The sequence below is a fragment of the Thunnus albacares genome, chromosome 9 (assembly GCF_914725855.1).
Source record: "Thunnus albacares chromosome 9, fThuAlb1.1, whole genome shotgun sequence".
Classification (NCBI taxonomy): Eukaryota; Metazoa; Chordata; class Actinopteri; order Scombriformes; family Scombridae; genus Thunnus; species Thunnus albacares.
Genome location: NC_058114.1, coordinates 26,376,787 through 26,399,887, shown reverse-complemented (window position 1 = coordinate 26,399,887; position 23,101 = coordinate 26,376,787). Strand labels below are relative to the sequence as shown.

Below are 23,101 nucleotides of genomic sequence, written 5' to 3'. Positions count from 1 at the left end.
CACCCTGGTGTCTCTTAAGCTAAAGCAGGCGGAGACGTAAAGGAAAAAAAGCAACACAGGCGTGTAAAGGTGCTGAATTTTGACAGACAATTATCAGTTTTTGATAATGTCAACCATGTAGAAAAGGGGATATATTCAAATTAACAAGCCTCACACATGCACGAGTGTTTTTTCACCCTGAAACACATCAAGTCACAGGATGAAAACACTCTCTTATCATCATTTTGCTATTGCTCACACAGCATTGTTGAATGTTACTGAGTGTGTGTGTGTGTGTGTGGGTGTGTGCCAGCATACTCAGATGTAGGGCAGCAGAGCTCTGAGGATATGAGTCACTCTGAAGTGGATCTGTGGCGCCGCTCGTCACGCACCCCACCACACCCCACGCTGAGATGCCAGCGCAGCAACAGTGCCAATGGGCAACACCATAGCAACCGGCCTCACCGTGCAGAGTAAAAATAGCCTGGCTGAATTCCTCCACAGCTGATACTCCCTCCATCACACACGGAGAACTATGAGACTATAGAGAGCGACTCCCTTTGTCGTGTACTTAAGTCTTAACTTGTGCGGATGTAAAACACTGTGACGGGTCCACATGTGCGCCGCAGCAGTTACAGGTGTGTCATGTAAACATTACTGTGCTGTTCTTTCATGCAGTGGCTGTCATTCCACATTGTTAAGAAGGAACCAATCACAAGCGATCCCTCCCACCCTTATTCTATTATGACGGATTCTCTTCATCATGGAGAGTGCTTTTCTGATTCAATTTGAGGACAGACTATACCGAGCAAAAAAAAAAAAAGGATTAGGCAAAGAAGGAAAGAAAGAATGGACACAGCAGAGTTAAATAGTTTCTTCTTATGAATGAGTGAGCTCAGAAATTTAAATAATAGATGACATATTAAGTGCACCCAGTGAGTATCCAAGTGTAAACCAAAGACCAGTAAAGACCAGTAGTCAATGTCCACACAGCTTTAGTATTTTTATGCTCTACCAGACAGGATAACATACTGTAGCATACAGTATAAGCATACCAGTCTAATGAGGGCAGACACTACTCGATGCAGCCAGACTAAAACCAGCTCGTCTTACCATAGTTCTTTATCATTTAAATGCCAGGATGCATCTTTTTTTAATCCACTATGCCTCCAAAAAAAAAAAAGCTTTTCTACTATGTTGAGGACAAAAGAAGAGATTTGTGCCATTTGTCTACTGGGTTCAAAACATTCATACAACTGACTAGTAATTCAAGAGCACATTTGTTTTTACACCAACATGTACTGTTACAGTAAGTGGTAGCGTCACTTGGTATGGAATGGTATCATTCTGTCTTTCAGTAATCGGTGATTCAGGCAAAATCACTTCCCGTTTCATTCTTGAGACTGGAAAAAAATACAAATACTGAGGTAACTAGGGCTGCGACTAACAATTATTTCATTTTCTGCTGTTTATTTTCACTATTAATCATTTCGTCAATAAAACATGTGAGAAAGAAAAGAGGTGAAAAACACTCACCAGTTTCCTAGGGCACAAGATGACATCATCAAATGTATCATCTAATTTACGACCAAGAAACACAACGTAATCTCACATTTGAAAGCCTTGAACCAGCGTGTATTCGGCATTTTTGCTTGAAGAATTACTTAAACGATTATTCATAAATTAAAATAGTTGCCGTTTTTTTTTTTTTTTTTTTAAATTTTCTGTCAATCGACTGATTGATTTAATCGACTAATTGTTGCAGCTCTAAACACCTGGACAGTTACTGTAGTTCCCAAACAAGGTTTATAATTTGTGAATGAAACAATCAGGTGGTGCACAGACCTTACTGCTGCTTTTTCCAAACACCTAAGATTAAGAGAGTTGCTGATAGAGCTACAGAGGCCTGAATGATTTGCAGTGTTTTGCACTGCATCAAAAATATTGTTTAATGGAGCTCATCAAAATAGACACGAACTAGTTGAATAACTGATCGTTTTAGCACAATTGTCCTTTAAACTTCCACTATGATTGCTGGATTTCTCATTAAGGGTCATCTTCCTAGACCTTTAAACCCCAACCGCAGACAGTACTGTTTGGTAGTTCTTGTATCACATGATTAGGTAAACTCTGGTGTCATAGCAACCCTTGTGTTTTCTTCATCATCCACGTCACACCCTGACACCCGAGAGCGGGGGATTTGTGAACTCTTAAGGATCCCAGGTGTCACAACACAGACCACAGCTTTTACAGGATTTGAAGAAAGACTGACAAAAATCATACCAATAACTTAACAACCTACTGGTTCTGGTAGACAACAACAAATAAGACATGCAACTCGGTACTCACATTAGGAGCGAATAAGGAGGAGGGGGTGTTCATTCTGCGCTCAGTGCTGGGAATTATCTATGCAGTTTTTAATAGCCAGCAAGCAACAGACTCACTGCCAAGGAGGCCACACAAATCTACAAAAACACATCACCGGATAAATTACTCAGTCACACATCCTGTCTTAAACAGTATCAAGGCTTGTAAATCTTTGTGGAATCCACGTATGATTCACTCATTTCAACAGAAGTTTCCTGATGACTGGCATAGACGATATACATCTGAGGATGGTTTTAATAATGTCACGGTCATCTAGCCTTGAAAGAATAAAACCCACAACACAAGCTTGTCAACATTGCCCACCACCGAATCAAACCCTTAACGCTGGGCAGCCAGCTGTGTTTCCACTCGATGCACACACATCCACAGCCGCAGCAGCACAAAAGGAGTCTTTGTTTAGCATTTTCACTCCACAGCCCACAGACAGGAATGTTTGAGAGGCGAGCAGCAGTGGTTGGCAGGGGCCCCTCGACGGCTGCTGGCCTCTTGTCCCAGCGGAGCAGGAACTAAGCCAGGGGCCTCGTACTGATGCCAAGTGGGTCACTGGAGTTCAGAAGGATGACTGGCAGCACAAGAGAAGCGATCGAGAATGACCGTAGACCCGAGCCCTGCTAAGACCAGGGACTATGATAAATGTATGACTGATGTGACCACCAACATTTCATCTAGTAAATAATGCTGCTCACGCTAACTAGCCAAACACTCGATTAGAAGAGTCAACATTCGGTTGTCACTGGTGTAATGATATACAGCAGCAGTGCTCTGAGCAAGCTAAAGACTTTGCAGCGCATTATATTATACTCTTAACCTACTTCACCCAGGACAAAATCACACTTTATTGACTGCAATTTATCTCAGATAAACAGAGCACTCTTCATATTCGGCCACTGCACAATCTTAAATCAAACATCATTCATCACGCAGAGCTCAACTGATATGGGATCTTATAACCTCACAAGGCCCAGATGTGCACTGTAATAAATTCTTTTACTTGCTTGGTGCTGAACAAGTAGTCAATTTTAATTATTGATTTTTCATAAAATCAAGAAAAAAAAACAAGTTTTCAACTGTTGATTGAAAAAACAAGTGCTTTAAAGATTATGAAATTGTGAGCAGCCGTTTTTCACGATCCTCTTTTCCAGACTAAATGCATTGTTGTTGTGAGAAAAAAATGTTAGTTACAGTCGTAGTTGGTATCAATTTTAAACTATTTTCATTACGCTGCCTACTTGGAACCTTGTAAAATGTTCAGAATATTTTCTGCTCTGCTCAAGTATCAACAAAAGTAGGAGTATTGCCAGTAAAGGCACACAGAAGATAACATTCTTACATTCTTATTTACAACATTTTCCTGTAAAGCATGTCCACCTATCATAGAGAGATGAGAAATAAAGCTGGAAAAATCTTGACCTTCTGAGCCTTGAGACAATTTTTAAGCTGCAAATATAAAAATACTTTTTGGAGCTACTTTTATAAGAATGACTGGAAATTGGTTTGGCAGGAAACAATCTCTAAACCTTGTATTATATGCATCTCCTGCTTAGCCAAGTCTTGTGTGAAAGATGCTGAATATCTTGCAGGGATTACAGCTCTAATTGTAATGATCCTGTCATGTTTGAACAAAATTTTCCACAACAGAGACAAATGTGTGTGAGCCATAAAGCCATTAGTTTAACAAGATAAAACCAGCAATGCGTCTGAAAGGGACTATAATGAAATAAATACAATTACACCTAGCAATGTGATTTGGCATCACAAAAAATGTTACGACCAGAAATACCGCCACACAGTTGTATGCCTCTGCCAACCAGTCAAGTTGCAGTTTACATCCATGTCCGTCCAGACTCATTTAATATTTGTAGTGAAGACTTTGAAGGAATTTAGTGTATTAAGTGTATTTTCTTTGTATGTATTCACATGCTTTGCCAATAAAGCTGATTCTGATAGAACATAAAGTTGCAGTCATGACAGTAGACGATGCTTCAGATATGAATGTTGCTGCAAAGAAACCACAAATTCTAAAACGTGGATGCTTCACACACATCTTCAACCCAGCAGCACGAAAGATCTACAATCACCCAAGATTAGTGTCACCAATTCAGTATCTGACCAAATGTGAAATATAGTCACAATCTCCCCTTCTGTTCCTGAGTTATGGCTTTGAATAATAGCCAGGAAAGTGAAGTTTACCTTTGACCTTTTAGATATAAAATGTCATCACATCATTTTATCCTATTAGACATTTGTTTGAAACTTTGTCATTATTAAGTAATGGATTCTTGAGTTATGGCCAAAAACATGTTTTGTGAGGTCACAGAGACCTCGACCTTTGACCACCAAATTCTAATCAGTTCATCACTGAGTCCAAGTGGATGTTTGTGCCAAATTTGAAGAAATTTCCTAACAGTGTCCCTGAGACAGAGTTCACGAGCACGGGACGTACGGACACACGGATGGATGGATGGAGGGACAACCCAAAAACACAATGCCTCCGGCCACAGCTGTCGCCGGTGTGGAGACATAAATAGGTACACAAGATCCTTGATAAAGTTTTCTATTTTTGGCAGTCTTTCTTTTAAAGTTCAACATGAGTAACTCTCTACTAAAGCCAAAAACCTGTTGATGTACCCTTACAACATTAACAAACATTAAACAAACACACACACAGACTCCTCAACTCCCTCCTGTCTCTTTCCACTCTAAAATACACAATTTGGAATAAATTCCCCCAAAATATAAATAATTTGATGAAGTGTCACCCTGTGGGTAAATATACTCACAAAAGGGAGCTATTATTATTAAAATGATATTCAAGACTGAGTTTAATCTATAGCTTAAACCTAGTTTAGGTAATCTGGTCAACTGTTAAGACTTATGATGTTCAGTTTAGGTTTAGATATTGTGCTGAAAGAGATATTTTAACAATAAATATTTACTGATCAAGACTAAACCTTCAGAGAACGTAGCTATATGCAACTTGCACATACACACACAGTTTGAGCAGACACAGCAAAATGACATTACAGGCTAATCAGTATCAGCAGATACAACTAAAGGATACTAAACCATTTCTATAGCAGCATCATATCATGAGACAATTATGTGAAATCTGGTGACTCAGTCAACACCATTTAAATTCCATATTTATTATATTCAGAAGAAACAGCAACAGACAGCAAATAATCAATAATAGCTCCTGATGAATAAGGCTTCAAATGTCTTAAATAGCCCAAACTGTCTGTCTCCTTATCTAAATAAGGCTGAAACATCCACTGCAGGCAGCTAAGAGCAAAATTCAGCAGACCCAGTCCAAGGTGTCTTACCTTTTGTCTTTGAGTGATGATTAATTAGCAAACTGCTTCACCTCATGACTGGAGACTCTGTAGTCAAACCCTGAATTCTTCACCTGTTGAAAAGAAAAGACAGAGGCTTAAATTTACAAAACGAGTGGCTTAGAGCTAAGAAACTCACATTACTGAATCAGAACTAAAACATCTGGGTCATCGTGTGAACCTCCCACAGCACTGCAGAAATAAGAGCAGCTCTGAACTCACACACACACACACACACACACACACACACACACACACACACACATTCACAAGTCCATTCACAAGCGAGCCCCTGGCCATCAGCTGGGAAGGAGGGGGGGGGGGGGGGGGGGGTCTTCTTCCAGGCAATGTAAACATGTGCATCTGTTCTTAGAAATCCATTCATATAAACCTGAGTTTACGTGAATGAGTTTGCATGTGAGTGTGTCGATAAGCAACCGGAACCAATATATTTTATGACCCCTCATAATCGAGGACTTTGTTACACTAGGGCATACAAACAGCGTCATGAAATGTTGTACTACGCTACTCATTGTAATAAAATGACCTGATGACGCTTTATTATTTCCTTGAAGGAGTTCTGTCATATACTTTCAACATACCATCTTTTTTATTTACTGGGATCTTGAATATCAAAGAAGAGGAATTCTCACTTTGATTTCTCAAAACCAAGTACTTCACTAAGTGGATCAGATACCAGTCTCAGTATTTATTACTCAGTCATGCTCTAGTCAGTAGCATGAAATGCCGCCATTGAATGAATGTAGAGCTGCAACCATCTAACTATTATTTTATTATTTCATGATCAGTTCATCTATTATTTCTTCAATTAAATTATTACATGTTCTGTCTATAAAAGAAGTAAGAAAATCGTTTCCCAGAACTCGAGATGACGTCCTCAAAAAACTAAATAGTCGAACAATCCATAACCTGAAATTATCCCATTTGCAATTATATAAAACAAAGAAATAAAGGCAAAGTCGCAGATATGAAAAGCTAAAACCGGACTAATGACTCATGTACTAGTGATGATGATGATGAGTCGTCATGTCTCATATATTCCAAAACCAAAAACTTTCTGTTCTATGTATTTTGAAAGTTTGCTTTATCATTATCTCCAGTAGCTTTAGCTTTACCATCTGATAGCTGATCTCATCTGCTCAGTGAAATCTCTGCAGCATGTTCTTCTACACCAGGCAATAGTTTCTGATTTCTAATTGCACCAAAGTCATTATTAACGATGACACTGCTGCTACAGATAACACTGATGCACCAACAACCCCCATCGGTTTTTAGGGAAAACCCAACAGACTTGACCCATTTTTTTCTTAATCGTAGTAAAATCAGATAGCGTCATTCTAAGACAGTTTTTGATTGCCCCTGATCTGCATGTAGGTCAACTTTTTTCCGTTTTTACAAGAAACAACTGCTCTCTGAAAAAAATGTTACATTTGCTGTCTCCTGTATCGTATATTTCAAAGCGAGACTTACTCATATCTTGCTACCATTTTCACTAGTTGTGGGATAAAGTGAAAACAATACACATAATTCCTACTACAGGATGTGATATAGACTGGAGGGCTGGTTCCCTCTGTGTGTTACATACTAAAGCTGCAATGATTAGTCGATAAATGGATTAGTTGCCAAGTATTAAATTAATCACCAGCTATTTTGGTAATCGATTTGTTGATGTTTGTAGTTATTTTTTAAGAAAAAAAAAAGTCCAGATTCTCTGATTCCAGCTTCTCGAATGTGAATATTTTCTTCTATGACAGTAAACTGAAAATCTTTGGGTCATGGACTGCTGGTCAGGACAAAACAAGACACTTGAGGATGTTTCACCATTTTCTGACATTTTATAGACCAAACAACACATTGATTGATTGAGAAAAATAATCCGACAGATTAATAGATGATGAAAACAATAGTTAGTTGCAGCGCTATTACATACAGACGTCTACACAGAGGTTGCTACGTCTGGTTTTGAGTCAAATTGTGATCATTCAATCATATTCACTGACTTTTAACAACTATGCAACTAATTTCTGGTTGTACAAACCTGTTCAAGTCTCTTAAATGTCACAGCTTTTCAGTTATAGACGAGTATCCACAGTATGTAATGTTAGAGATTGTCAGCCATCAGATCAGTAACCCATTTTCACAAGTTTAACAGTGCACTCCCTCTTAGCCTCATCAGCTAGCATTACTGTACAATCCCTGCACATACTGAGACAAAACTCCACAGAGACGTGTAGTTTGTCATGTAATGAAACATTATTTTTGGTGATAAAGTGTTAGGCCATGCAAAGGAATAACTACTGACAAAGTCTGTGAATCTGATTCATGTCTTCAGAAGGAAGAAGCCTCTCCGCTCTCAGAGAAAGGTCAGTCTGACAGAAACAATCCTGTGTGGCTTAAAGATTTCTCTGCAGCTACTGTTGCTGTCAGTGGTCATCCTCTTCTCAGAGCACGAGGAAGCCAAACAGTAGAGAGAGGAGTTTAATATTTCTCTCATTTAAATGTCTGGTGTCTGTTCATACTACATTAACTACATGTTAATAATTAAAAGCAGTACATGTTATGCTAATTAATTGGTTTGGAAATTACCATTTTACATCTCATTGCTACAGATTTTTTTTTTTTTTGCATCAAACATTCAGTAGCAAGATTATTTTCTTTATTAACAGATCCCATTAAAAGACCAATACCAACAATTAATTTATCCAACTAAAAAATATTGCCTGTGTAAAACCTGATATAGATTATAACGTAGAACTGTTCAGTTGTGTCCAAGAAACACATTCAAACCACATAAAAACAGCCATACTGATACACTGAGTGCCATATTGCTTCATTAGAATGATCACTGCCAGTGCAGCTGCTGGTACCAGTTGGTCTGGTTGTTTATCACGTCAAAGACCATTTTGACAGATGATATTAAACTCTGCAACGGTTATTAAAGCCAAACAGGAAAATATAACAGAGTCATCTAATAAAGCTAGCTATATGAGTCTATCCAACTTTTACAACAAGAAACATTCATTCCAACAAACAGCATTAATTATTGAGTGTGAAGCAAACTGCAGACCAAATATTGGTGGCATCAAATTATCTGCGGCAGGGCCATGAGTTTGAAACGTCAGCCATAACAAGGCTCTGCTGGTGAGGTCTGCATATTAAATGGCTGAGATGACAAAGTCACATGCCAGCTCTTAAATCTGCAAGCAATAACATTAAGAGGAAGAAAAAGCTAAATGTAGTAAATCTGATATTCTACACAAAACCATATCAAATACTAAATTACTGGGAAAATGAACTAAAACTCTTCTTACCTTGTGCACTTAAGCTTATGTTTCACGTTGCAAGATGAAGACGAAAGTATAGTAAAGTCAGCTAAAGTTGAGATAGTGTCAAATCATCAAACCCTGCAGTCAATAACAACCTCCGGTGTATGATCTAAAGGTCAAGTCTCCTATACTGAACTAGATTTAAAAACCCTTCTACTATACCGTTGCCTTTTAAAGTGAATAACTCACATGACGTCAAATTCAGGGTCACCTCTGGCAAAGCGAGAGTCAAAATAAAGAGTCGAGTCTCTGACCGTATGATAGCAAACACATGGTCGACCCTGACTAATGAAATTAGTTCTATATGTTAGAAAAAAACATTTCAAGGATTGTGACCAAGGAAAACTTCTTGCTTGTTAATCTGTTCAACTGTTGGTGCTGGTGCTTGAACTGTGTGCTACTTTGGTTGCTGCAGGATGTGACATTTCTCACTGATGTCAGTAGGAAGATTACCCTGAGGTACCAACGTTATAGAAGTTATACTTGAGACACTGTGAATGTACAGTTCGCATGAAGCAACCGTACTAAGCCCAGGGCCTTGGCGATTACACAGTCACTGAGTCAGCTGTGTAGTCCTCTAAAACCACAGAAGAAAACAGGCAATCTGCAATACAGCAGGGCTACAACTAACATTTATGTTCATTATTGATTAATCTGCTGATCCGCCAGCCTATGAAAGGTCATAAGACAGTAAAAAATGGTCATCTCCCAGAGTCCAAGGTGACATCTTTAAATGTCTTGTTTTGTCTTATCAACAGTTTAAAACCCAAATATATTCAGTTTACAATTATCTAAAAAAGCGAAAAGGAGAAAATTCTCACAAGCTGGAACCACAGGATGTTTGGCGTTTTTGCTTGAGAAATGATTCATTGATTATCAAAACAGTTGCAGATTAATTCTCAGATGGAGATGAAGTATCGTGACTTGTTATCAGTCCACTGACTGATTCAAGCTGCCTGCATTAGTCCAAAGCCGGAGAATCGTCACATCTGACACAACACAGCCTCCTCTGTATCACAAAAGCCTGATATGACAGGCGTATGATAATTACATTATTAGGCGTAGCAAATAATAATGTAATCTGTGCGTGAGAATTTGACAGTGTTGTTAGCCGCACCTCCTCGTCTGTTCAAAGAAAACAATCTTGTCAGTGCTCTGCTGCCCAGTGTGCCACAACTACATAATATATAATACACAACTGAAATGTATCTGCAATTAATGTGGGGTAATAAACTTGGAGAAACTTGTAAAACTTGATAAACGTGTTGTGATATGTAAAATATGCCAGGCGACGACGAGACACAAAGCAGAGACAGCAGTGGACTCTCAGAGGAAGACAGAGAGCGAGCGTCCCTGTTTACTCTCTTCACCTGCAGCCAGCCAGAGCGCATGCAACCAAAGAGGTGTCAGAGTATTTTTCCACGCTCCACTAACAGCTCTAACAACTCTGCGTAGCCAAAATTGATTACTGAATCTGTATTGTATGTAAACACAGCTGCAAGGTATTACCTATTAACAATGGCCTCTCTGAGAGTATCACTCTCCGATTTGATTGTTTTTCGTGTTTACAATCAACTAGGAGGAGGTAATGGGTAAACAAAATCATGAAATACTGTAAAAGAATTTCTTATAGACATGTTTAGGTAAGGAAATATCATATTGGATATGTTGGAAGTTGCACATCTCATCAGACTGCAGTCTAAGGGGAATTAAAACACCAAACTACCGTTTTCAGCTGGCATTGTCAGTGATTTAAAAAAATCATTTCGAAAGCGGATTAGTAACGGGTTTGTAGTCTTTTAGAGTATAAAACTGTGTTACAATAGTCAAAACAATTACAGGAACATATGATTAGATCCTAATCACTGATGTACTGTTCAGCTCAGTTATCAAATGTCACTCAAAACGAGAGCGATCATCAAAATGTGAAATCATTTTAATGCTCTTTTAAAAATAAGGCTACATAAAGATTCATTTTTGCAACCAGCGGCAAGCTACAGTAGAAAGTAAATGGAACTGTTTGCATGACTAAACTTCATCTTATCATCGCATTAAGCGCTGTATCTCATTACACTGTTGTTGCATTAAGTCTGAATAAAATCCCAAGGAATCAAAAGACTTAGTGAGGCGACAGTGAAATGTGTATCAAACTGCCGTCTGAAGGTAAGATACTCTTCCTTTGTGGGGTTTTTTTTTTTTTTAGAGAAAGACAAAGTACCTAAGATCTGAGGTGTCACAACATGAACCTTGACATATATGTAGCAGGTGAGAAAATAAGACATATTTGATCCCCAAAGCAGAGTACAACATTATCATTACATAGTCTGTGTCATATTCACATGTAGCCCATAGGATCCTGATCCAAATGCACCTTTCAGATAAGCCGTACAGTGTTGTTGAAACAGTTCTGGATGACAGGTGGGACATCACATGAGACCATGAAGTGACTCTGTGATCGATTTCATATTTGTTGAATGAGGAGCAGCGGAACAAGACTGGAAATCTGGAGTGAAACGCAGCTGCCACAGATCTACTAATTAACACCGGGGTGGAAAAAAACAAAACAAAACAAAACAGACATAACCTTAATAAAGAAGCAGGAAATGTGGCAAGTGACATGTCAGTGAGATGTTTACGGTTGTCAAGTATGTAAAGTCACCTGAACTGAAGTCAGTCTTGAAGGTACAGCTCGTCTGTCAGCCTGTCTCCGTGCTGCCGGTGATGCCGGCCGGCAAACCGGGCAGTGATTGCTAACGCCACCTAGCTTGCGTGCTAACGTCAATTACAGCAACAAAACAACAGCTTTTTTTATAGTTTGACACACTTACTGCGACATATGACACACACTCTCAAGGCACCTTTATCCGTGAACAATTAAATATCCGTTATTTTTCCAGGTGGCGAGCGACTTTATAATGTAATACGAGCACTGAAGTCGTCTGCAACAATGTACTGTATGTATGTCAACCTACTTTTAGCCGGAGCTAGCTAGCTAACGTGCAGCATTAGATAATAATGTGGGTCACCGGGCCTTTGGCCAGTCTCTGTCACCAAACAAGCCGAAGCAAAACTGTTCCGTTTGCAGCTTTACGCGTGTCAATAGTCAGACAAACAGACTGTAAAAACACACAAACGCGGAGCGGTAGAGATGTCACACTTACCCCGAGCAGACTGCCCTTTCATCGGGATATCCCTGCACCCGGTGGCGCTGCTGACGGTGGACTGCGCAGGGCTGAGGCAGGCTGACTGGAGCCGGACCGGAGCTGGAGCCAAAAGGCCCCACACTACTCCAGATAACGCACACGCCTGCTTACAGAGAACTGATCAACACCCAGGTTTAGTTAGATTAGCTGGATTGGACACCCACTCTCCACAGGTATCCGTGTGTGCTGACTAGTTGTTTTTTGTTGTTTATTTTGTTGTTAAAGTAGCTAAAATGTATCATATTAAAAATGAATCTTAAGCCAAATTTAAAACTAGTCCATTACTTCTTTTTCAAAACCTTATTTTAGTTAGTTTTGATCACAAAAACATCACCTGAGTAAGATTTTTTATCAATTTTCTAACATATGTATATTGTGAATGCCACACTTCGTTTCAGGAAAAACAACACGAGCAAGACCAACTTTTAGCAAAGACTATAGACGCACCAGTCAATGTAAATTGTTCTTTTAAACAGAGAAATACGGTATAATTTAATCTGATTGATTTTAGTGAATCCCCATCTTCGGCGTGGTGCTGATCACCATGGCAACAGCCTAAATAGCAAAAACTGCAGCACCATTTTGGAGCCACAGCGGAGGAGTGAATGAGCTAGTGGCGCTGTTTCGACCTTTAGACGGGGACAGAGATTAAAAGGATGAATTTGCATAGCCAGTGTATGAATAGGTATAATGTACCTTCCTTTTTTGCCATTGTTAGCTGTTAGATAGCACATCTTCCACAATTAGCCCATTTATTTTTCCCATAGTGAAGAGGCAGGGACAGAGTATGACACATTGTATCATCTAAACTCCTTTGCATACCCACCGCTGTATTCACTCATCATGTAAAATGATTTGCATGCATCCAGTGTATGAATGTCCACTTCAACATGCTGATTTTGTGTCATGCATTGGAGTGGTAGCAAGTCCACAAAAAAATTATAGAGGGGAGAAAAGAGAAAATTACACAATGTCCCACATATTTCCTTTGGGTATAGTGATGAAAACTGTCTTAAACTTTTAGGCTTGAGAGTGATTATTATTTGATTTAATACCCACGTTTACTTGGAATAATGCCAAATGGGCAAATTTATAATAGTATATTTACTATTCTATCCCTACAGATGTGACACAGTATTCTTCCATCAACAATCATACTTTTGTTCCCAGGTAATATGAGCTACATTGAGTGCTCACGGGACACAGTTTGAAAGACAGCTTTACAGTATTGGCTGGAGTCCAACATAAGATGTTGCAGCAGCGTTTTAAAACATTACTGTGAAAAACACATATTTATTGTTGTTTGTGGTGAAATCATCATTGGCTGGAAATGCAAGGGCTCCATCTTGATGAGGACATGGAGAACACAGCCAAAAACATTGTGTCTGAAATGTTCACATTCAAAGGAGTGTGTTCTTTATTGTGGTGCAGTTTAATCTTTAAATGAACTACTGTCATTGTCTACTAATACTGAGAGTATCATAGAATACTAAAAACTGTCTTTAACCTTTCTGTATCTGTTTTGAATTGTGTTTACATCTCTCGTCTTTGAAGGCAAAATGCATAAGTCAGAGTTTAATTAAGGTGTCATGAGGTCAGACTTATGAATATAAAATGCATATATAGGATGACTTATTTGCATCTTCCTTCAGTTATACAATCTTTAGCTACATATCAGTGATTATTTATGTGGTAGGAAGAGATCCCAATTCAATTGGTTGATAATGGCGACATCTACTGTCAATAACAGTAGAAACACATTCAGGTTTTCAGGTCTGTTAAATAACTTCTGACCAAAAAAAAGCATTTCTGCAAATAATTTTATTGCAAGAAGAAAACAAATGAGAAAATTCTGAAAAAAAACTAGCTTATGATTATTCCAGAGCAACTTCTTTCATTAAAAAGATGTCAGTGCTCTGTTTTATTAATTTGATTGCTTGTTGGAGTGGTGGTCTCAGTGGGAACTGCAGTTTACTCATGAGTCCAACATCATTATCTCTCATGTGAAACTAATCAAAACATTCATGCTGTTCTTTCATGAGTCTATGACTTTCTCTGCTGCCAGGTTTCCAGTATGTTTTTCCAGTGTGTTATGGATTCCTCATTTCATTCAAAATGGTGGCAGGACACAAAACATTCTTTCTTTGTCTAATTTAAACCATTAAAATGAATTATGATAACAGATGCAGCACTTACTTTATCATAGTTCAGATTAATTAGATTAAAAAAAGCACTTAGGACATATTCCAAGTGTTTATATTTAATAATATATATAAGAATTTCCTCTAAACACAACATTTTATGTCAAATAAATGATTTTATTGTTTAAATATAAGGTTTTTAAGACTGTGTGTATGCATTCATTCATGTACATACAGTACTTTTTTAATGCTTATGCTTCCAAATATAATGAAAGATTGATATTCATAAGACACATTGCGTATAGAATCAAACGTACACGGCCACACCTAATCACATTATAGCAGTTTTAATGCAAATGACACACATATAACACAAAATAAAATCTGGACAAATGAACAGTATTTTAATTATATTCTTTGTGTACATTCAAACATCACTATACAGCAGTGGCAGAGGACTGTGGTTGACGTCTGGATCACTCAGTCGTAGTGCAGCGGCTCGGGGGTCTGTGTCGTCTCTGTACACTAAGCTTCAGAGGTGGAGACTAGCACACATTGATATACATGATTAGATGATGACTACAAGAACACACACACATGTACATGCCTGACACTGTAACTCCATATTAATGAGAGGGTTTGCAATTAAGCTTGTAAATGTCAATGTCTAATAAGACTGCAAACATGGATGTTGAGGTGGCAGGAAACAGACAAAACAATATCTGGAGTATTACCTTTAATTTACTCATATTCTAAGGATCTTCTTCCATTTCGTGGCTGCAAGTGCAAACAAGGTGTTATTGAATTATCATCCTATTATCTAGGATATTTTTCTCTTTTATTTCTTGACATAAACATGTTCATACTCGATAGAGGAAGTAACCTCTGCTCTGGATTCCCCCAGGTCCCTGGAGTTCAGCCTGTACAGACACAACAACCACAGCAAACACTGTCTCTGTTATTATTTCCCATTTTCTCAGTGTTCAAATATATTGATGAGACATTTATTATTCAGTTTAAAGCAGAGGTTGCCTGGTGGTCTTCATTGTTTCACCTTTTCTTCCATGACTCACCGGCAACGTCAGCAGCACACACTCAAACAGTCACATCTGGATTTTCCAAAACAAACACTTTCCAACGCTTCTCGCTCACAATTCCTCTGTGTCCACTTTGTGAATGTCAGCACTTGATAGCATTGAGGGATAAGTTCACCTATCAGCTGCGCTAATTTTAGACCATAATTACTCTCAGCTTGCGAAAGAACAGCTAATGTAGACTGAGCTCGTACAGGGAGTGAGGGTAGTTGCCTGATATGAAACAGCATTACTGACATGTAAGCTCAGGAAGGGGAAAACATACATTGAAATCAACTACAGAATGTAGCGCACATGCTTCAGTGTTTGCCACAAAAATGCACTTTTTCCACTGCGCCAGCTGCAATTAGAACATTTTCTTTTCATCAGCTCTTTTCTATATTTTCAACCAAGGTTTCTACCGCAGTTGAGAGATCAGAATACATTCTGTAAGCGTTAACTATGTATGTTTATCATCAGAAAATAAAATAAGTCACACAAAATGGCATTTCATGTCAGTTTGCACCACTGATTGCATACAGTTTGTATTCGGAAAAACAAAGCATCTTGGTTTTCAGTATCTTTGTTTTACCAATCAGTCCTCAAAAAAAAAAAAGAAAAAGAAAAAGAGATTGAAAGGAGAACTGATGTGGGTGGTACATACGCGCATTGAGAGTCCTCTCTCTCTTCTGGTATGGAGTTGAGAAGCTAGATGCAGGAGGGGGTGCGACAGAGGGGTCTGACCAACACACACACACAAAGACACAGGTAGAGCCAGACAAACAAACATGAATAACAGCTCCAGCGAGAGAGAACATTAGAGAATATGAAGTGTACAGTGGCAAAGAGAGAAACATCACTTCTCTCCCTTTAACACACAACAGCATGCGAAACAAAAATGCAAACATAATACAAATGCTTCCTCAGTGCAGCGATTTATTCATTGCAGCCTTAGTGTCAGTATTTTGACAAACACCTGGCATTTTGCATTATTCACATACCAGTGATGGAGGACTGGAAAACAAAGTGGCTTCATATTTCATGTAAGAAATATGTTTTGTTCTTACACATACAACGTATAACATGTTGCAAGTGAATGTGTATCCTGGGGTGCTTTGTATGGTATGCAGGTTTCAGTGAGTATAAATGCACATGGAGGAAAATAAACAGAATACATGTAAATGGTCATAACTGATTTAATCACAAGTGCAGAGAGCTTCATCAGATGCATAAAAATGTCCAAATTGGACCATATTTAATTATGAAAATGTACTTTATGTTTCAAAATATAGTAGACCTTTTTTGCAATCACTGATTGCAACTAATTCCCTGTTTTATATTCAGCAATATTAAGCACCAAGTCCTCCAAATAAAACGACCACACAAGTCGTTTGACCATGCACTCCAGAACAACCACTGGCAGTGTGAAGGACTGACAGAGGAGGCATACATAATCCAAGTTCTCATGCAACCAAGAAATAAAGCTGGCTGTGAAGCCATGCTGTCACCTCCCTGCACAAAATGTTGAGAATAAGCATCTGATATGCAAAGCACGCAACATGTTAGAGGAGCACTTGAAGAAGAATTCATTTGATTTTTTTCATTTTGTTTGTGTCTGTGTCTGTATTTGTCTGCATGCATTAGTGTTGACTTGTTATGGTAAATGTGTACCTGCATGCATTTTGGTTTGGGGAATCAAGTTGTGGATACTTTACACAACTGGTTTTGTTATGTGACATAATAGCTCCAACAGAGGGCTGTATTTAGTCGTCTGTTGCACTGCACACATTGAAAAGTAGCACACTTGTGCAAAAAGTGCCAGTTAAAAATAGTTATCGAACGATGTGAGGTGCTTTCTTAGGTCAAGCAACAAACTGTAGATTTACCTCATAACTTACCGTCCCCTCTGACAAGGCAGAACTTTGTGGTCTAGAGTAATGAAATAAAAACTGTGCATACAGTGTATGACATGAACCAAAAAAACAAAAAAAAAAAAAACAACCACTCACATACAAACACATAATACATACAAGCCAACACAAATTTGTCATTAGGTTAAATCCTTTGTTATGTCTCTATAGGTCTAGTCTATTGTTGTCGTTGTTTTTTAACTAATTCATATAATAAAGAAACTTGTACTTACCCTTTTACTATTTTCTTGCACTGTCATCTCCTGAGAAAACAACAAAATGTTGTTTTTTTGCAATTAGTAACATATTCTGCTATTAAACTTTACTTCTGGGTTTGAAGAGAGTACAAAGTATAAGGTACCTTTAACTTCTGAACCAGCATCAAGACACAGAGTTCTCCTAAGACATCAGATGCCTGGAAAAGAAATTAGAGAGAAAAGTGTCTGTTTAAACTAATAAATTAAACTTGTAACATGTATTTAAAGAAACAAAGAGCAGCACGCTTTACTCAGACTCTTCTCAATTCTTGTTTTAGTATGACACAGCACTCACCAAAAACTTCAGGTCTGCAGGGAGGTAGGATGAGCACATAGCGTCTATCTGTGGAGCAGCACAGAGGATGATGGACAGTTACACAGACAGGAGCAATGAAGTCGAAAGGAGAGAATAAAACTGCGCTGCGTACCTGGCTGAGTAGCTGCCTCTGATCTGTTGTGGCTTGCTGAAGTTCTGCTGGAGCACCTTTGGTTTCATACAGCACAGAAATACACAGTTAATACTCAAGCGGAAACTTGAGATAGATGCTTCTATTTTAATAACATCCTGACGAAAAGTACACTTATATTGACAGAACAATAAAAATGCAATTATGATATTGGAGAAGCTACAAGTCAGTAATGCCTCTGTGTTGTGATGATGAATAGCATCTCCTGTATGACTGTTTTCTGGATGCTCTCCTTCAGCATGATTGCAGTAAATGTCCATTAGCAAGGATAAAAGCTTTACTGTGGAACATAGATTTGTTGTGCATCATGTTGATGTGTGATTACTGCCGGGCAGATATCTGGTTTTGAAAATGTTCTTGAATCAAAACTACAATGAATCTAAACCATCAAAACTAGATTTTCATAAACTTTTCCACGTTTCATTATCTGTGTACTCATCATCTACAAGTAAACGAGTCAACAGCATGCTGCGTCACTGTGCCAACACTGATGTTGAATCCCCACAGCCTATGCAAAGATCACTTTGACATCATGAGAATACTGCACGAGTGCCTGTCAATCGCACATCTCAATCATTTGTGACTTTATGTCAGTTGACACATAAAGTCAGAGGTTGCAAGACCGGAATGGAATTTATGGCTGCAGGTTTCTGCCAAACTGTCTCTGCTAATTAAACATCACATCAGTTACTTAACATGTCATGAATTGATGGATGGATGGATGGATATGGTTTATCAAAATTCTTCACTAATAGTCAAATAAATATAATATTTCTATTTGTCCATTCATACACAGTCAAATGCCACTTATTTGCTATTGAAATTGTGATATGAGTGAAAATATTATTTGGGATATTGTATTTATTTCTTTTTTAAAAAGTAAACACTAATCTTCTAAACAATCTTCATTAAAATTCTTCCAGATTTTCCATCTTAAATTAGGTAGATAGATAGATAGATAGATAGATAGATAGATAGATAGATAGATAGATAGATAGATAGATAGATTACACAGAGAGGGAAAAACTGAAAGAAAAAAATGAATAAAGTTTTATATCCCTCTGATGTTAAAAGGTCATATTAGCAGTCACAAGTGCAAGATTTGCAATAATTTACTGGCTAAAAAAAAAGCTAGGAATGCAATAAATAAGATCAAATAAAATGGTGCCAAACTTACTTTTGCAGACTGGGATGGTTAGGATGAGAAGGGCTGCGAGAGTGATGCTGGCCGTGCTGAGTGGACTCATAGCGCTGCTGCTGAGGCTGGACAGGCTGCTGGAGGCTCCGCGCTGCGCAGGCTGGCTTTGGCACTGGATGGACCTCATCTCCCTCTCGTTGGCCTTTCTTTCTTTCTTTTTTGGTTCTGTTCGCTTGACTTCTTGCTCTTCTGACAGTTTCCGTCTCACGTCAGAGAAATATGAAGGCTGGTGTCACACACCCTCCTCGCGCGCTGACACTTGACTGCGTCATTAGCAGCTCCGCGCGTAAAAAAAAGGAAAGAAAGAAAGAAATGAAAGGGGAAAAAAAGAAAAGAGAGAAAAGTTATGAGAATTGATCAACAGGTTGGCTGAACGTGATACTTCGAGGAGAGCAGTGATGAAATGATAAAATATTTAAGGTGAGTAAAGATTAAAGATTGAAGTCCAGCTGTTGACCATCAGAAAATTAAAAATTCTTTTCCACCCTGTTTTCATGTTTTAGTGGAGCACAAAGTATAATTCAATCCAACACATGTTGCTTTTGTGTTGTTGTTGTTCAGTCTGTGTCTGAGATATTTGATTCATGTCTATTATTATTTTTAGGGTGCAGTTTGTTGTGATGCATTGCATTATATTATCATATGTTTATACTTCTAGGCTATTCCTTCCGAGAAAATCCTCCTGATTTCATTTTCAGTGCACCAATTCTTCAACAGCTTAATGCCAGGAAGTCAGCTTTAGTTTTCTGAGAGGCCAGTTTGGTACAGGCACGTGCACTCACCTCTATATTTATCCTATATTTATCTGTTGCTATTGGACCTCATAAAAACCACCGCTTTTATCACTCAACAATGCACTATAGTCCTCTGTCTATGCTGTTGTGATAATGGTGAGTGAATATAAGGACAGCAGCAACCTTACACCAAGGTGTTAACAGCCAACTTCTCTTCCTCTTCTTCTTCTTCTTCTTCTTCAAAGAATCAAGATTACCTTACATTCACCTGTTGTCCTGATGTAGCCTGTATGATACTTTTGTGATTTTTGTTAAAGTTAGAAGCAAAAACGTGGCAAAGCATGTTCACACACCAATCAAAACCAAACTTCAGGACTTTAATTTTGTGTCTCTTGTCTATATAAATCTCATAAAGCCCCCCTCCAGTCAAAAATTAGTTTTTCCTCTTGTTCCCTCACTTGGATGTTTGACACTGGAAGCCTGTTTTCACATTCATCTGCTGAAAGGGGGAAGTTCCTCTCTGCTCACTTTAAATCTGAGTTTAAGGCGTGCACCTGCAAGCATAATTTGTGACATTGCAACTAGTCTGGAGTAAATTGTGGTTGAGATTATACAAGTGTGATGGGACACTTGAAGCCTCCAGTGTACAAATACAGAGAATGGACTTTTCAGTAAGGAGACATTTTATTTCCAGTGGATAATCTTTTGAAAATATATAATTGTATTTATATTTTTTAAGTTAGGGTGAAGGAGTACATGTCATTCTGAGGATCTTAATGAGGAACTTTTTTGTGGAAAAACCATGGACACAAATGATTATTTCAAGCAGCGTGTTTTTATTTGTCCTAACACATCTGTGGAGGGCATCTTTAAATGTGTTTTTTTTTTTTATCAAAGCCAATTAGTTGGCTCCAATTTTTTTTTCCTTCATCAGGAAAACATCCCTGCATAATATCTTGACATCATGCTTGACCCACATTGTGATGATCAGTGGCAAAGCAATGTGATATTTTACACAGCATTCCCGGATATCAAAATTGTTGTGGCCCAGATCCAGCCCACACCCGACACTTACGGCATTTTCATCCGGCCCACATACTACGTGGAATGATGGCACATGGGCGGTTCGCTCCTTTTTCCCAGATTTAGTAGTATATCAACCAAGAACAAACCAGATCAACCAGAACTGGCCCACATCCAGAATATACATACCTGAGAGCATCACATCTTTACCAAAAAAGGCCCACATTTGATTTGGGATTTTTGGGCCATATTTGCTATTTTACATGTGGGCCATTTCAGGCTCACGTCCATTTTGTCTGGGCCAGAAGAACACAAACAGTGCCACATCATCGCCTGAAGTGGCTCACTTCTGTAGGCTATCTGGGTTTCAACATGATTTCTCTTAGACTGTCACCCACCACAGCGGCATACAGTATTTGTTTTTATGAATAAGAATCTGTAAACTGAAAGCCAAATAATTAGGCTTCATGGTGTCATTGATGTGACACACGTTACAGCTGCGGAGAAATCAGCCATGATAAATTTAATATGACATCAGTTCAGCTCAATTTTTTTTAAACAGGATTCATGTTCTCATTTCAGCATTATTTTGTGTCAGAGTGTACAACTCAAGGCTTTGGAAACTGCGGTTTGCTCCGTAATGCCAATCCAACAAAATCATACATCATAAGTAAAGTGCATAAAATAATGACTATAATTGTATGAAATAGCGTGTCTTCATTTTCAACTTTTGTTCAACTTTTGATAGCACAGCATTACAATATTCATGCATTGACAGCATTACGTAAATTTGAATCTATTTCTTTATCATAGTGACTCATTACAGCTCATTACAGAATTACCTTTTCTGATAAAACTCAGGTAATGTGTCGGTCTTTGTGTGAGGCTGTGTGTGCGAGGGCATTAATACTCCCCAGCACTATATTTCATTTTGATCTGTTTCAATAAACCATATGACACAGTAAAAAAAACAACCACTCTCCTGTTTTCTTCAGCAAAACCCACAATGAATAAAAAATAAGTCATTACAAAGTAAGGTGGATTTGCTTTGGTTGTAATTGGCTTTATTGTTGTTGTATTGGCTTTACAAGAAGGGACTTTGGATTTATTCCAGTATTATGAAGAGGACATGTGGGACAGGCAGGGTGAGAAACTAGGAGGATAAATAGATGTCACTAGAAAGATTTTGATGATATATTGTATTCATGTAAATATTCCATCTTGATTCATCACCTTCATTAACTGGCATGGGAGTACAGTATTGTATATTTGTTTTTATAACTGTACAAATGAACGACTGAAGCACAGCTTTGTTATTGAAATCACAGCTTTGTTGTTGAAATCTGATGTGTTTGAGAGTGTGAGCAGCAACAAATGGAGTGCATCGATAATTCCAGGGAGTCGTCATCCCCACCCATGTCATCCTCCTACACTAATCTCTCTCCTCTTTAATGTACAACTTTTCCTTATTACCACCAATTAAGAACAAACAGTGGAGCTCAATGGGCAAGCTTAATGTTTCTTGAATCAATGGAAGGACAAGACTTTTGCAGCTTTGTCATAATTAATTATTAAGGCACTTTGAGGTCAAAGCACAGAGTTTGTTTCAACAAAGCTGATTCAGTAACTTACATGATGTGTCTCCTGAAAGCTTTGGAGAAAGCTCCCTTTGGTCCACCATTTCCACCAAGAGAAGTCCTGAAATGTCATGACCTTTAAAGAAATTATTATTATTATTACTTGACTGGCATTTGCATGCTCTGGTCTAATTGGTTTGTTTGAGTTGAAACCCAAAGGTACTGACAGGTAACCTGAAGCACCAGATGGTTTGTTACACAGAACCATCTGAGAAGTCGTCCTTGGAAACCATTTGGAAAAGAACAGGCACGCTCAAAAAATACCTGGCAGGTAATTGGATGAACCATCTGTCTATCACTGTCACAGAAGAATCCTCATAGGACGCTGATTGGTCCGAACCGCTGGTGGTTCGGGCTTGAAGCCTGACACAATGGATTCTCGTGTGATCTCGCAAATGCAGCTGCCTCGCAA

General features: G+C 38.4%; 2 protein-coding genes across 7 annotated transcripts in view; both read right to left on the bottom strand.

Moving 5' to 3' along the window:
* clocka (clock circadian regulator a) overlaps window positions 1-12,472 on the bottom strand; it is a 32,680-nt gene extending 20,208 nt beyond the window's left edge. For 2 of the 5 annotated variants that reach the window (XM_044362738.1, XM_044362737.1), the window contains exons 1-2: window positions 12,208-12,472; window positions 5,691-5,773 (exon numbers count right to left, since the gene is read on the bottom strand). The gene's annotated coding sequence lies outside the window, so the exon portion shown is untranslated. Of the gene's footprint in view, window positions 1-5,690; window positions 5,774-11,705; window positions 11,851-11,874; window positions 12,147-12,207 lie in introns of those variants that run through there. The other 3 variants (XM_044362734.1, XM_044362736.1, XM_044362735.1) reach the window with 3 other exon arrangements.
* Window positions 12,473-14,677: 2,205 nt separating this feature from the next.
* nmu (neuromedin U) lies at window positions 14,678-20,512 on the bottom strand. 2 transcript variants are annotated; one of them, XM_044361751.1, is made up of 9 exons: window positions 19,275-20,512; window positions 18,059-18,114; window positions 17,926-17,973; window positions 17,735-17,788; window positions 17,607-17,636; window positions 16,128-16,202; window positions 15,257-15,310; window positions 15,125-15,167; window positions 14,678-14,935 (listed from the first exon to the last, which is right to left on the bottom strand). In XM_044361751.1, exons 1-8 carry the CDS (start codon window positions 19,420-19,422, stop codon window positions 15,132-15,134), a joined length of 501 nt encoding a protein of 166 aa, XP_044217686.1. In that variant the 5' UTR covers window positions 19,423-20,512; the 3' UTR covers window positions 14,678-14,935; window positions 15,125-15,131. The 2 variants fall into 2 exon arrangements, with proteins under 2 accessions (XP_044217686.1, XP_044217687.1); XM_044361752.1 differs by lacking the exon at window positions 16,128-16,202.
* Between the last annotated feature and the right edge of the window lie 2,589 nt (window positions 20,513-23,101).

What these genes read in the sequence shown, in the direction of transcription:
- nmu (XM_044361751.1), bottom strand. Translation starts at nt 19,422, where the DNA reads ATGAGGTCCATCCAGTGCCAAAGCCAGCCTGCGCAGCGCGGAGCCTCC. An exon ending in CTGCAGACCTGAAGTTTTTG is followed by an intron (nt 17,789 to 17,925) that starts GTGAGTGCTGTG and finishes TTTCTTTTCCAG; the next exon opens with GCATCTGATGTCTTAGGAGA. An exon ending in TGCAAGAAAATAGTAAAAGG is followed by an intron (nt 16,203 to 17,606) that starts GTAAGTACAAGT and finishes TGTGTTGGTCAG; the next exon opens with ACCCCTCTGTCGCACCCCCT.